Source organism: Triplophysa dalaica, chromosome 3 (genome assembly GCF_015846415.1).
Source record: "Triplophysa dalaica isolate WHDGS20190420 chromosome 3, ASM1584641v1, whole genome shotgun sequence".
Lineage (NCBI taxonomy): Eukaryota > Metazoa > Chordata > Actinopteri > Cypriniformes > Nemacheilidae > Triplophysa > Triplophysa dalaica.
In genome coordinates this window covers 7,447,316-7,461,327 of record NC_079544.1, presented here as the reverse complement: position 1 = coordinate 7,461,327, position 14,012 = coordinate 7,447,316, and the positions used below count along the sequence as shown (strand labels likewise).

Genomic DNA, 14,012 nt, shown 5'->3' with positions numbered 1-14,012 from the left:
ATCATGGCGTCGCTTGCTCCTTCACTCTCCTAAAACAGGACCTGCCCCTGTGCTGCTGACACAGTGGCGCATGCGTAGTTCTGCATGGAGGGAGCCGTGAGGGAAGGGTGCGAAAGACATCCCATCATGCTTACCCAGCGGCCATGTTCAAAAGCCGACTTGGACAGACATGGGACATCGGAACAAAACAAGAAGAATGTGCTGTGAAATGATTTGGGACAGTAAAGCCTGTCTTAACGGCATCTAACAGTTATTTATTATTACAAGCAGTTCTAAATAAAAAAGATGTGCCATGGATAAAAAATATGTATATTTCACCATCGTATTTGACATATTTGACCATTTGAATTGCTTGGAAACTTTACAAAAGCCACACAGTCTTTTAATAAATTGAGGTTTTATTAAGAATCTTTTTAAGGAAATAAACTGATTTTTCAAAATACGAACATTGTGCATTAAATGTTGATCCTGTAAATATAGAAAACATTGAATGATGTTGACAGGTTCATAGTGATAATACAGTTTCTCTAATTAAAAAGGCAGCATAAAAAGGAGTATGAAAAACAAAAGAAGAGGGTGTCCACTACTCAGCAGTGAAAAACCCTTACCAATTTATTATATGCTTAATCTTAAAAAAAATATAGGAAATAAAGTCTCCATGTTTTGGTCAAGTTTTTTGGTTGATTCCCACCAAATGTGAATATGAAACTAAAGTTCACTGTGCTGGAAAACAGAGCTCGTACAGTGACCTGGACAGACAAGAAAACAGAAAAATAGCAAAATTATTAACGCGCTCCAAAAAACAGAAAGGCACCATGAACAAAGAATTCAACCATAAAATATTTCATATTTAAAACCCCCATAATTGTATTTTTGGTAATTGCGTTTCTAAATATTCAAAAGTTGTTGTGTCTTTATATCAGTATTACTGACCTTCCCTAACCTATACCCTAGGTTCTGACCTTCCCTAGGTATACTCTAGATACAATACAAGACAAAATATCTTATCTTTCTCGCCTGCAGGGTTCAAAACTAACCAAATTAAATAAATTATTGAAAAACAATGTCTAAATCATTAAGCTTTATCTGCTATTTTTTGTAATTGTGAATTTCATCAACATAGAAATACACCTGAATAATGTGTATTAAATGCTGTCATCATTGTGGTGTAGTGCATGTAAATTAAGCATATACAATTTTGCTGTAAGCTTTTCCAATTGTTCGCTAAAAACAATAGTGATGCTTTGATTAATCACTTAGTTTAATTGCTTGAAAATTGCCTACAGCAGCTGATATAATAAACAATGCTTAAAACAACAATGCTTAAGGATGAAACGCAACAATGCAATTGGATCCCTTAAAATTCTAGCTGTAACACTATGCTTCATATGTCCTGTCCCCTGATCATACGTATTCATTCTTGCAATAGGTATCCTGCTTTATAAGTATTTAAATATATATATATATTTTGTATCCATTTTTAAGTTCCTAATACTAAACTGTACACCATTAAGAAAGCATTAAATGCTGAACACAGATGTCACAAGATTGTAGTGAATGTTGTCATAGTAATAAAAAATGTAAGCAAATTGAATATTACATGCAATAGAAAAAAAAGAAAACTGTAACGCTAAACATCATAAAATAATAAAAAAATAAAACCTACATTGCAATTTAAAAAGAATAAAAGTGTTACAAAAGTTTAAAGAAAAAAATAAAGTCCTTATTATTGATGATTTATCAATTAGGTCTACAGTATGGTGATTTTCCAGCATAAGCATGCTTATTGAACATAAAGTAATGCCTGGGTAAATAAATACCTGATACTTCACTGCACAGCGTCTTGGCCACATGGTCTGACTCATTGGCGAAGAGAGAGATAATATCATCTTCCAGCTCTTCCACAACGCTTTCACACTGCAATTCATATTTTGATATATAGTTAACATCCTGAGCATGTAAGGTTGATAGAAAATAGCTGAAGTAGCAGAAGTAAAAAAAACTGAGAAAACACATTTTAAAGGTAACAGGCAGCCATCTTTAGTGTTGTACTGTTGAGAGGTCTGCCATCTTGGATAGTTTACGAACCAACTTATGTTATTAAGTTAAATAGCAACAAATCCCATAACCATATAAAATAAGAATCACAAACAGAAAAATTAAAGGAAAGAGCAAATAGCTAGTCTGATCAAAATGTGCTATATATATTACAGTACAGTACAGTAAACATATTATTAAAGTATTTTCTGATTTTATTTAATCCTATTATCATAATAATTTGATGATAAAGCCTATTGTCACTATAATGATAAAAATCAAATTTGGATGCAAAAAACTGATGTTGATTCTTGCAATTTCAGTGGTTGTGTAATCAAGCATATATCAATTCAGAGGAATTTAGAAACATACCTTTAATTCAAAGCAAATCTTTATACAATTAGACATTTTATAATTTATGCAACTTTACCCGATGGTCGTACGCTTCCAGAAAAAATATAATAACGTGGATACACTTGGACGGCACTGTACAAGCCGGTATTGCTCAAAACATTAATAAATATAAACAATAAGAACCTCCATTTTTTAAAATATTGAAATATATAAAAGTTCTACTCACGGCAAACTTCAAAGCACTGGAACTCTCTGGTCCATCAAACTTAAAATTTTTAAAATCTGGAAAATTCCCGCCATCATTTTCTCTGGGTGCAAATCTCTTGTACCTCTTTTCTTTGGAGACCGGGTCCTCATAGAGAGCATAATCACTCATGCTATTACAAACTCCTTCCAGCAGTTCGGTTAAATGAGTCTCTGACCTAACAAGGGGAACCTATCGAAAAAAATAACGTTACATTTTTTATGAATAACTTGAGACAAAGTGATCAAATCCTACCACAACAAGCTATCCTTTCCCTTTAAAAAAACAAAACAAAACACTTTGCTAAATAGGAGGGCAGCGAGGTCACTTAGATGACCTCTTTCTTCCTTTCCCATCTAAACACATCCCCTGTGCCACGACGCTGACTTTTAACCTGCATCTCCAAAGTTGGAAAAGTAGATCCCCTTGCCTTGGCAACAGAACAAAAACACACTGTGGTGTCTAGACAGGTCAAGGTGCACCCTGCTCCTGCCCCTCTGGCCTCCCCCGGAAGGAGAAAGGGGAAAGGGTGACGGGGGGCGGAGTGAGTGAAAGAGCTGGAGAGCGGGGGGTAAGCGGTGGGGAGGGGAGTTGTCAACAGCAGCCAAGTGCAGGGTAAACAGTGGTGTCCCATCCTTTGGTTCTCTTGGGCAGCTCATCTCCTCCACCCTCCGATGATCAAAGCAGGAAGTTTTCCTTGTCAGGCTGGTCAAAAGATGTGGCGGGGTTGGTGATGGGGGTGGCAGGGGTGCAATGGGGGGGTTATTGGAAAGAGGACAGGTTGCAGATGAGCTGGATTTGCCTTGCGATGTAGATATATCCCTGACCCCATTGTCCCCTTTCAGACACAGTATGGACCCTTCCGGTCTCACCGATTACATTATGAGGGCGGCGTCTCTACCCCCTCCTCTCTCGTGAGGTTTGGTGACATAAAGAAGCTTCCGTGGCTCACTGCCATCTGGTCACAAATAACATAAAAGGTCCCATGGAAGGACAGCAACCTAGTCACACATCCCCCATCTTTTTAATTAAAAGGCTGAATGTGGTCGGATTGAGCGATAGATAAGACAACATATGATCATCTACGGTCTTTAAAAAATCTGTGAGCCATGGACCCAATTGCCTCACTGTCTACGATATAGAAAAATAACAAAATATTATTCCCCAGACTAATAAACCCTCTCAGCATTAAACATTTCGTACATAATGAAATCCAAGCACAAAAATTTGAATATCATATTCGAAAACTTCACCAATTAAAGTGAAGTAAAGTAAATTCAACTCAATACACTTCAAGGTACTTTCAACTAGCCATCTGAAAACAACAGAAGAGGATCCGTCTTGCACAAAAGTCCAAAAGCAATCAAATCTCCCCCTTAGATCAAACAGAGGATGGCTGCATCCTCTGCCGAGTCCTTATCATGCAATCCTGAAAATGGTGGGGAATTTAATTCCTCCCCGTAACAGTCTGAAGGGTTTGAATAGAAGCTGTCAATAAAGAATTTCTGTAGGAATAAGGGGGGGGGGGGTCTAGGCGGCCCAGCTAGAGAAAAGGCTTCTCAGGGATGCCATCCTTCACTGAATTCCTATTGGAAAGCCAGGCATCATTGTGATGTTGGGACACAGCGCATTTCATTTCAACTCCCTTAACTTTCCCAAAACTGTCTAAAAACATTAGAAACAAAAAAATGAAAGAAAAGATTTGAATACATAACTTAAAAAGAAAATAAAAAAGCATAAAATTGTTATATTGACCAATCAGAAAAGACGTTTGTGATTCAAGGTTAACTGCGTTGCCAAATGTTTACCTGCAGCTTCTTGAAAAGTTAACCAAGCCACACATGAAAATAGATACAGGAAAGGACTTCGGGAGCTTAAAAGGGACAGTTCACCCAAAAATAAAAACTGTGTCATTATTAACTCACCGTCGAGTTGTTCGAAATCTGTATAGACGGCTTCATCTTAACAACATAAACAAACGTTACTGCGCATGCACACTTTTGTGACCCCAACTGAACTTCCAGAAAACATTCACAAGCAATAGCGTGCCTGTAGATGATCTGATAACAATCAAAAGAAACCGACAAGAACCCTTGGCTAAACTGGTCTCTCCATTATTTTGAAATTAGACTGCGATACGAAGCTCAACCGCTAGACTGAGCTTGGAACCGCTACCATACGGTTTGTTTAAATGCGACCGAACTGCAGGACCCCTTGTACAAATTGTTTATTTAATAAAATGAAAATTCAACAAATTTCTTATTCAATACAATTATTATACAATAAAATAACATTTAATATTAACATATTCCATTCCATTCCATTTTCTACCGCTTATCCGAACTACCTCGGGTCACGGGGAGCCTGCGCCTATCTCAGGAGTCATCGGGCATCAAGGCAGGATACACCCTGGATGGAGTGCCAACCCATCGCAGGGCACACACACTCACTCATTCACTCACTCACGCACTCACACCCTACGGACAATTTTTATATTAACATATATTAAATAAAATATAAATGGTTATATTATATTACAAACTAGCCAAACACAAACCGGAAGTTAACTGGGGGTCAGGCAGAAAATTATATTTTGAAGAATGCTTGTAACCAAACAGTTTGCAGTAGAATAAATGACAATGGTACTTAAAAGTGCCACAGAACTGCTTTCCTATATTCTTCAAAATATATTAACAGAACAAAAAAATTATAAAGCAATTTTCCTACTATGGACTGTTTGGTTACAAGCATTCTTCAAAATATCTTTCTCTGTGTTCATCAGAACAAAGACATTTATACCGATTCGGAACAATTTAAGGGCGAGTAAATGGCAGAATTTTTTGGAATTTCATAGATACAATAGACTTCGTGTAACCAACATATTGCAAACCCACACACAAGGGCTCTGCTTGTGTTGTTGTTTTTCCACTCTTTGTATTTATAACTTGCTGTGGCATCTATAGTGTCAGCTGTCACTCTCTATGAACTTGGTTACACGATTCTGTTCTGATTAAAAACAGGCTATCTATCTCATGCTTATCATTTACACTCGGTCAAACTGTACTTGATGTAATATCGGTCAAAAGCGTGATTTGTTATGGCTTACTGAGGCGTCTTAAAAAACATAATATGTGATTAAAAAATACATATCTGACTTCACCTCAATGAGCTGATAAATGACAAAAAACAGATGTACTGTGTGCATCAAACAAACATTTAGTAGTTCATTAATCAACTGTTTCATCCGCAGTGATGCAAGACAGCAGATTTTACAGGTATTGTTAGGAATGAAAAGCAATCTGTTTTATAACAGAATATATTCAGGCTTAAGACAACAGTACTCAGAGTCTTACTAACAGTACATTTCCCATCAAAAAGGTAGACAAACATCTTTAACCCACAGTTAAAACAGCCTGAGAGAGGAGGGGAAAAGTCAAACCTGAACAAACACTTGTTATTAGGCAACAGTTACAATCAAAAGGGGATTAACCCCTAATCAATAGAGGAGTCAGGAACCTAATGACAGTCCCAGGATACCAGGGGTCGGGGCTTTGAGTTCATTTGGTCTGACCTTTACACATTGACACCACTGCTGAAAAGGAAACTGTGAAAATGGCTCCCTTTACCCAAGCAAACAGTACAAGCTTGAAATCACCAGGAAATATTAAAGTGCTGAATAGGGTTCAAAAGCACAAACAAACAATACACACAAAAAATCAAAGCAAACTCATTTAGAGTAGAAGACCTCATCAAGAGTTAGCAACATCTTTTAAAAGTTAACTACAAAAGAGACAAAAGCTGAATATTTATTTTATTTAAATAAAATGAATAAGAGGTTGGTAACATGTTAACCTCTCAAATGTCACAAATCTTAAGTAGTCTAATATTCACACACATTACAATATAGCATAATTAAGTTCATTTATTATAAAAACACAGGAAAAGATAAAGATTGTTTATGCACCTGTAACTGAACTACATACCTTTTTATCAGTAAGACTTCCATCAGGTTTGAGTCTGAATCCACCAACATGGATCATCTTTTTTGGATCAGTTTGGCTGATTGAATAGTTCAATTCATCTGCGATTGCTAAGCAGGCTAGAAATAAAAAATAATAATAATTCAATGTTATAAAAAAAAATGCGAACCCTCCATGATGCAAATTACATTAAAAAAACAAAACAACTGCAGGTTTAAAAATGGCCTGACACTTCAGGACAGAAGTGTGAAGGTCTGGTCGCTTATATCAATGTTGATCATGTGTACTGAAGTCTAATATTATGAGCTACAATTTTTAGAACAGAAATAAGCAGTAAATAACCCTCAGATACATTTTCAAGATTGTACTTTTTGCTGCATGCGGAATGATACAAATTGGACATTTTAACAGCCTTTTTAAAAAATATACAAAAGTGCTAGCTTCTGGTAAAACCTTTAGTTTTCTGGTGCTTAGTCATGCTTGCTATATTTCCATGGCAACTGCCAAGCCTGGGCGGAGCTAAAAGAAGGTTTTATCTCAGCCAAGCTTTTCATCCCGTGAATTTTCAAAAAGGCTTGGTCTCAGCATTAGTTTCACAAGTTTAAAATTTTATTTTGCATTTATATCCAAGTATTGTCATTTCATATCAGAAAGCAACTTAATTGTCATTTCACAAGGCTTTTTGACAGAAAACATATCTTAGTGCTGCAGTATGACCAGAAAGGAGTACACTTCAAAATTGTACATTTACCATACAAATTAACCTCGGAAGCTTCTGAAAGAAGTAAGAAATGAAATCTATTCATGACATTACAAATAGTTAATTTAAGTTTTAGTGTGATATTGGCCTTTCAAAGGTTTTCGAAACATTAACTGATAATCGGTGTAAAAATTGTTATCTGTCTTTTTTGGAAAATCTATTTAAAGCTTAACTTTAACAGAACTCAACATATTCATGATTTAAGTCAATAAATTAAATTAAAATAAGTGACATTTTCATGTATTTCAATTTAAGACTTTTATTTTAAGTAGTTTATATATTGTACATGTATCTCCACTGAATATGCAAATACACAATGTAAAATACACAACAGTACACTGGGAAGAAAGTTAACTTAATTTATAAACTCCTTCAAACAAAATGGCACTGTGGTATGTTGCAGACCTGGACTCTTTTCCCTCTTTAACTCTATAATCTTTAACTTATTTCTTACTAGTTTATGGATTTCATTGTTTTTATTTTTAACATCAGCTACTAGTCAAACAAGGATTTTTGCTATTAGAGTGCATCTTGTTTATAATGATAAACTTTAATCAAAAAATTAAAAAAGTTTTTAATTTAAGTTTTCAAAAAATTACTAAGCAGTCCAACTCTTCGACTGCTTCGATAAACTTTGTTATTAAAAAAAAATTCAATATTATGGAACAGACCTGTGTATTAACTTTTGATATTAAAAACAACATTTAGTCTTTCAAATGATAGAAAAGCAAACTTTGCCTACTATGTTGAAATTAAGACTATAAAACTAAAGGAATAAACATTCAAATAATCACCATTTTGATTTAATAAACCATGCAAAACTGCTAATCACCAATTAGTAAACACATTTTTAAACAAAGATGAGCATTGCAAATATTCAAACCAAACAATCTAATGTTTAAATAAATATAATTTCCCCTCATAGATTATATTGAAGAAAAAAACAGAACATCTTTGAGACTGCTTTAGAAACAAATGTTAAACTGAAGATACTCAACATATGGATAAATTGAGTTCAATGTCGCAAAGATAACAAGAAAAAAGTTTATTTCAAAATAGAGGGCACTTTTGGTAACGATCTTTTAAAAACTTTAAAGAACAGAATCCATCAGCACAAATGGCTTCGTTATCTGCTGTTGTTTTAGTAAATGTCAAGCTGTAGTGAATACGAGATCAATGTTTAAACTGTTAGAATTATTCAGCGTATGCATTCGACTGTGGAACAAGAAAATCTAATAAGAATTATTAGCCATATAGATGCTTGGCTTGCTCTTTGTAGATTATGATTCATGATTCATAAACAATTCAGCATTTACTGTGCATGCTTCCCTTTTTAAAAAAATGGTGCAGTGGAAGCAATAACAATCATGAAATGTTAACAGGTAAAATATATGGGTTGGAAAATTCCGATCAGAATACATATTTAAATCCAATATTGTGCTTGCAAATAAATAAATGAATTAAAATCACAGCCGCTTCTTTTTAAACACCAACATGCTACTAGCAATTCCATGCTATGGCTTTCACAAGCAAATACTTGGTTTTGGCAAAAAGCAAAGATGGCAATGCCTTTCACTAACTAAGATTGATTGTAAAAACAGCCCATTACTAAACTACGATGGCAATGGCAAGATAATGCATTACCACTTCATCATGCTATACAACAGTTTATTTTTGAAAATGCATGAAAAAAAATGGAATATGCATCTGACATAGGATATCTAAAACAAAGATATGGGCCTGAGAGACCCATAAATTAGAATGAGTGATTCTCATACGAAGCACCGTAAAAATCAATACTAGATACCAATACTGATACCGCTAATGAAAAAATGCGTTATTCATTTAAAAACCCATTAAAACTACATCATCATATCACCATGTGATTGACTAATATTTACTGAAGTGAAATATTTAAATATAATGAGATACTAATAGTGTTTGAATAATGCTGTCTGACTTGTTATTCTCTGTATTTCTGCTAGTTTTTTGATAGGAGGCAGAGAAAATGTTTCTACGCTAAACAACGACATGTCATGACAACTATTTTTATTTTTAAGTTAACACTGTCTTAAGAAGTTTGACATACTAGTAATTAGTTAAGGCTAATCAGTTTTACATTCCATTCCATTTTCTACCGCTTATCCGAACTACCTCGGGTCATGGGGAGCCTGCGCCTATCTCAGGGGTCATCGGGCATCAAGGCAGGATACACCCTGGATGGAGTGCCAACCCATCGCAGGGCACACACACGCACTCATTATCAGTTTTACATTTTACATTCAAATTCAAAGTATCTAACTCAATAAAGTTATAAAGGAAAAAGTTGACTTGTTAGACTAGTTCAAGAGGTTTATGTAACCGGCCCATGACCTTTTGTTATACTCAACCGGTATTGGAAGCACCACTATCTCAATATAACCCCACCCAACCCAATTTAACTTGTCAGTTGAGCTGCTGATATAAGACACGAGCATTACATGTCTAAAGCTGTACTTGGGTTGCTTTTCGACAGGCAAGCATGCAATGTTTTGCCTCTATTAACGCTGGACTGTTCATAAGAACAATTTTACACTAAATCACACAAAACATTTCAGTTAGGATGCTACATCATTTCAATATCAGATCACACGAAGACAATCAAATATTTAGACATATAATATCAATTCACAACCTCAAATTTTTATTTTAAAGCGGAGGTAACATGCTATTTCATGCATTCTGACTTCTTCACACTGTTAAACAAACTGGCTTCTCAAGGGTGAACTTGTTAAAAAAGCGAGTTAAACGTATATGTGCCAGATTCACTCCGCCCAGGGTTGGAACAGGTTTCAGAAAGTTATTTTCAAACATGGATTCCTGTTTCGTAACAATTTTCGGACAATTCTCCCGGAAAAGCACGCCCACGTGTCATTCAGTGAGCGAAAGAGCACGCCCACTCGTCAACCAGCCAGTGTGAGAAAGAGCATGCCCATCAATGCCACTTTACTCGGCTGACGGATGAATTTTATGTAAACGGTGGATATAAGGCTGGATTTGTAGATTGTTCGAAACTGATAGATGCCAGATACCCGTTTTGTTGCCAATCGGTGCGTACGTGCATAAGGTAAAGCAAATGAACTTATAGTCAATCAACAGTTATGCAGGGATAATGCGATGATGTTTTGTGTTCTAGTGCTGTAATTCCAACCCCTCTGCATGCCTACAGGACGATACAGTTGTACGATTATTTCCGGAAAAAGACAGGCTGCTGGAGGAGGGCAGGGGGATGGAACTACAGCACGAGACCACACAATATTTCATTGCATTATCCCTTTGTGTTGTTTACATTATGTACGTACGCGCCAAATGCCAACATGACACAGAGTTAGTTTGACATCTTTTAGCGCTTGGGAAGGTGTCATCTATCCGTTTCAAACGATCTCCAAATCGAGTCTTATAACCACCATTTATATAACAATCATTACCGAAAACAAACACAGTTCAACTTCCCTCAGCCAAGTGGAGAGGCCTTGATGGGCATGCTGCTCTTTCTCAAGCTGGTTGGTTGGAGCGTGGGCGTGGTCTTTCTCTCATGTTAGCAAGTGGGCGTGGTCTTTCGCTCATTGGGTGACGCGTAGGCCTGCTTTTCCAAGAATGGCCAATAACAGAAATAGGACACACAGGGTGTTATAAAAAACTCTCCGAAGCAAGTTGGAGTGCTGGGGGAGTGTATCGAGCACAGGAATACAAAGTCATACGTCCAACTCGTTTTTTAACAAGTTGACCATGTTAAGCATGAAAAGCCAGCACGTTTAACAGTGTCAGGATTCATGTAATATCATCTTACCCCATATTTAACAAATGAAGAACCATATAAAAATAGCTCCTAAACAATAACCACATTTGTAATGTCCTTTGGTAGAATACATATTGCCAAACTTGCCATACAAAAATTTGAAAATTAAATATGCATCTAGACTTAAGTTAGAAAAAAGATGGTGTAGCCGATCAGGAGATATTTTCAATTAGTCACTCAAAACAAAACAGAGCAGTTTTAACTTTGCAGGAGATGCATGCTAAGCACATTGTAAAATGTCAGCATTTTTTCTCTGCATAGGCTGCAAACACTTTTACTCACCTGAACAGTAGAGCACTTCATCTTTCTTTGACTCAGTTGTTTTGGGCAAAATAACCAGTGCCAAAAGAAAAAGGCCAGCTTGTTTTATCCATGGTGACATAGTCTCCTGTATATACAAAGCATATAAGAGTAATATTGTTTTATTCCAGTTGATAAGATACAAGTACCCAACAGTCCATTATTGTGGCCATATCTTTAGACAAAGTGAATAACAGTTATATCATTTAAATAAACATTCAACAGATAAGCAAATATATTCAAATTAGCACACACTAAATTTGCAATGTCTAAGTCATCTGCATGTTCAAATCCACGAAAAACTTGGTTTTGGATAGAAATATGATATTTATAGGGAATAAATATTATAGGGAATATTAAGAATCATGTCCTAAAAGGGATAGTCCAAAAATGAAAATCTCTCATCATTTAGTCACCCTCAGGATGTTCCAAAACTGTATGTTTTGTTCTGTTGACCACAAAAGAAGATTTACATTTACATTGGGCAGACGCTTTACAAGCAACTTACATTGCATTATCCTAGACATTTATACTTAGGTGTGTGCAATCCCCTGGGATCGAACCCACAACCTTGCGTTGTTAACGCAATGCTCGTTCACTGAGCTACATGAAAGATATAAAAGAATGTGGGAAACTGAACAATTTTGGGGCACCACTGACTAGTACAGTACCATTTTATCCTACATAGTAGGATCAAATGTGTGGTTACACACCTTCTTCAAACAATCTTTCTTTGTGTTCAGCAGAAAAACTAAATGTAAACAGGTTCTGAACAATTTGTGTGCAAGTAAATAAATTCTAACCCTTTCAAAATTATTTATGCAGAGATTTGACATGAAGATATGATTCTTTGGCATAATAAAAATAACAATAGAAAGTCAATAATATTTAATGTGAGGTTCCCGTGAAAAGTATTTGTTATCTCTCTCAAGTGAGATTTTAGTAACAGATGGAACAGTGAACACCCAAAACATCCTGCCATTATTCTCACAGGTAGAGTTGTGCTACAGCTCTGCTTCTCTCTTAATAATTTTGCGTTTAAGAGACGTTTTGTAATCACAGACCTTGCATTTGATGTTTGTAGGACATGGCTTTACTCTTTACACTCAGCTCATCTTTTTGATACATTTAATGACTGTTAATAAAGTTTTGAATGAACTGGCGCCCCCAGTTGATCTATTTTATTCGTGTTCACTTTTCCATATGTCTACAAATCACGTTGTGCCATTTTTTTCTTACATATCTTAAATGCCACATGCTTCAGACAGTTACGATGTTAACGTGGTTCTTAACTCTCGGTCATAACATATGCACTTTGTTTCAGGTAGAAAACATCATGGCTAGGACATGTTTTCGTCATTTTTAGCCTTTCATATCAACGTAAATGTGCCCTCACTATCCGGCTCAGAACTACAAGTTGACGTGTGTAAAACTTCTGGATCACAGTAACGTCACACCTGCTACACCTGCACTCAAATAAACTAAACTACTAATCTCTTATTATAGTGACGCTTACAATAAATAACTAAGAAACAGATATAAATAGATAGACACTCTTTGGCCAAACTTTCATCTAACTTTTATTAAAGGAGTTCATAATGAAATCGATAAGGTGTTCACTGTCTTACCTGAGACGATGCGTGAGAACAACAAGAGGTGGGTAATGGACCTTTTAAAGTTTTCGTTGCATAAAATGACCACGACGAAACAGACTTGTAGCTCGATACCAGGCAGTTTACACAAAAACTCCCCAGTATCGGTCTGAAAATGACTAACACAACCTCTACGGGTACAAAAAAGCAACAACTCTCTACGTGCCGGTCTGCTGTGATGCCACGACTAGCAAACTTGCTTGCCACGCTGAAAACTGACAGGCGCGGCGTCCAATGAAATAACAGAATTCTGCCTGTTATCCAATGAGAGCAGCGAAGACCTAGACATGAAATAACCCGGATGTTTCCCAGCCAGCGTCAAAAATCGTTCCACATAAATGAATGAATAAATAAATATATACAAAAATTAACGTGAATATAGTGTAAACTTACAGAGAAACCAAATAAATAATGTAAATGAGAATAGCGTGACTCAAATGCAACTGTTTATTTTATTTATTTATTTATTTATTGCAGTTGATAATTAAAAGCGAAATATAACATTTATTCCTATACAATAAACTGTGTCAAGTGGAATGGTAATGTTATTAATTTTTCACCATTGATCTGAATCTTGCTCATATTTAACATTATAGTTATATAATATGCAAATAATGAAAAATATTACATGATTATAGAACTGGCTCTTGTAAATAAGGTAAAAAGTGGAGTCTGGTGCAATCATGCAATAGAAGTGATCTGTCATTCAATTTGGCAATGTAACAGACAACGTCAAATATGTTGCTTTTCTTAATAATTTAATGAAAGCTGTAATGTTTAGAAGCTACAAAGATTCAGGCCTGAGCTATACTGAAAGCAGTAACAGCAATACACTATTTTTATACAT

The 14,012-nt window shown here is 35.7% G+C and overlaps 1 protein-coding gene across 1 annotated transcript; it reads right to left on the bottom strand.

The window, feature by feature from the left end:
* Window positions 1–380: 380 nt before the first annotated feature.
* On the bottom strand, window positions 381–13,347 carry cnpy1 (canopy FGF signaling regulator 1). Its single transcript, XM_056744220.1, has 6 exons — window positions 13,142–13,347; window positions 11,496–11,601; window positions 6,619–6,734; window positions 2,618–2,827; window positions 1,821–1,917; window positions 381–749 (listed from the first exon to the last, which is right to left on the bottom strand). Exons 2-6 carry the CDS (start codon window positions 11,593–11,595, stop codon window positions 709–711), a joined length of 564 nt encoding a protein of 187 aa, XP_056600198.1. The 5' UTR covers window positions 11,596–11,601; window positions 13,142–13,347; the 3' UTR covers window positions 381–708.
* Window positions 13,348–14,012: the final 665 nt, after the last annotated feature.

Bases quoted from the DNA above. Each gene is read 5' to 3' on its own strand.
- cnpy1 (XM_056744220.1), bottom strand. From the start codon at position 11,595: ATGTCACCATGGATAAAACAAGCTGGCCTTTTTCTTTTGGCACTGGTT. The intron at 2,828-6,618 runs GTATGTAGTTCA...TTTTTTCGATAG, and splicing joins GAAGTCTTACTGATAAAAAG to GTTCCCCTTGTTAGGTCAGA. The intron at 750-1,820 runs GTATTTATTTAC...TTGTCTGTCCAG, and splicing joins GCTGTGCAGTGAAGTATCAG to GTCACTGTACGAGCTCTGTT.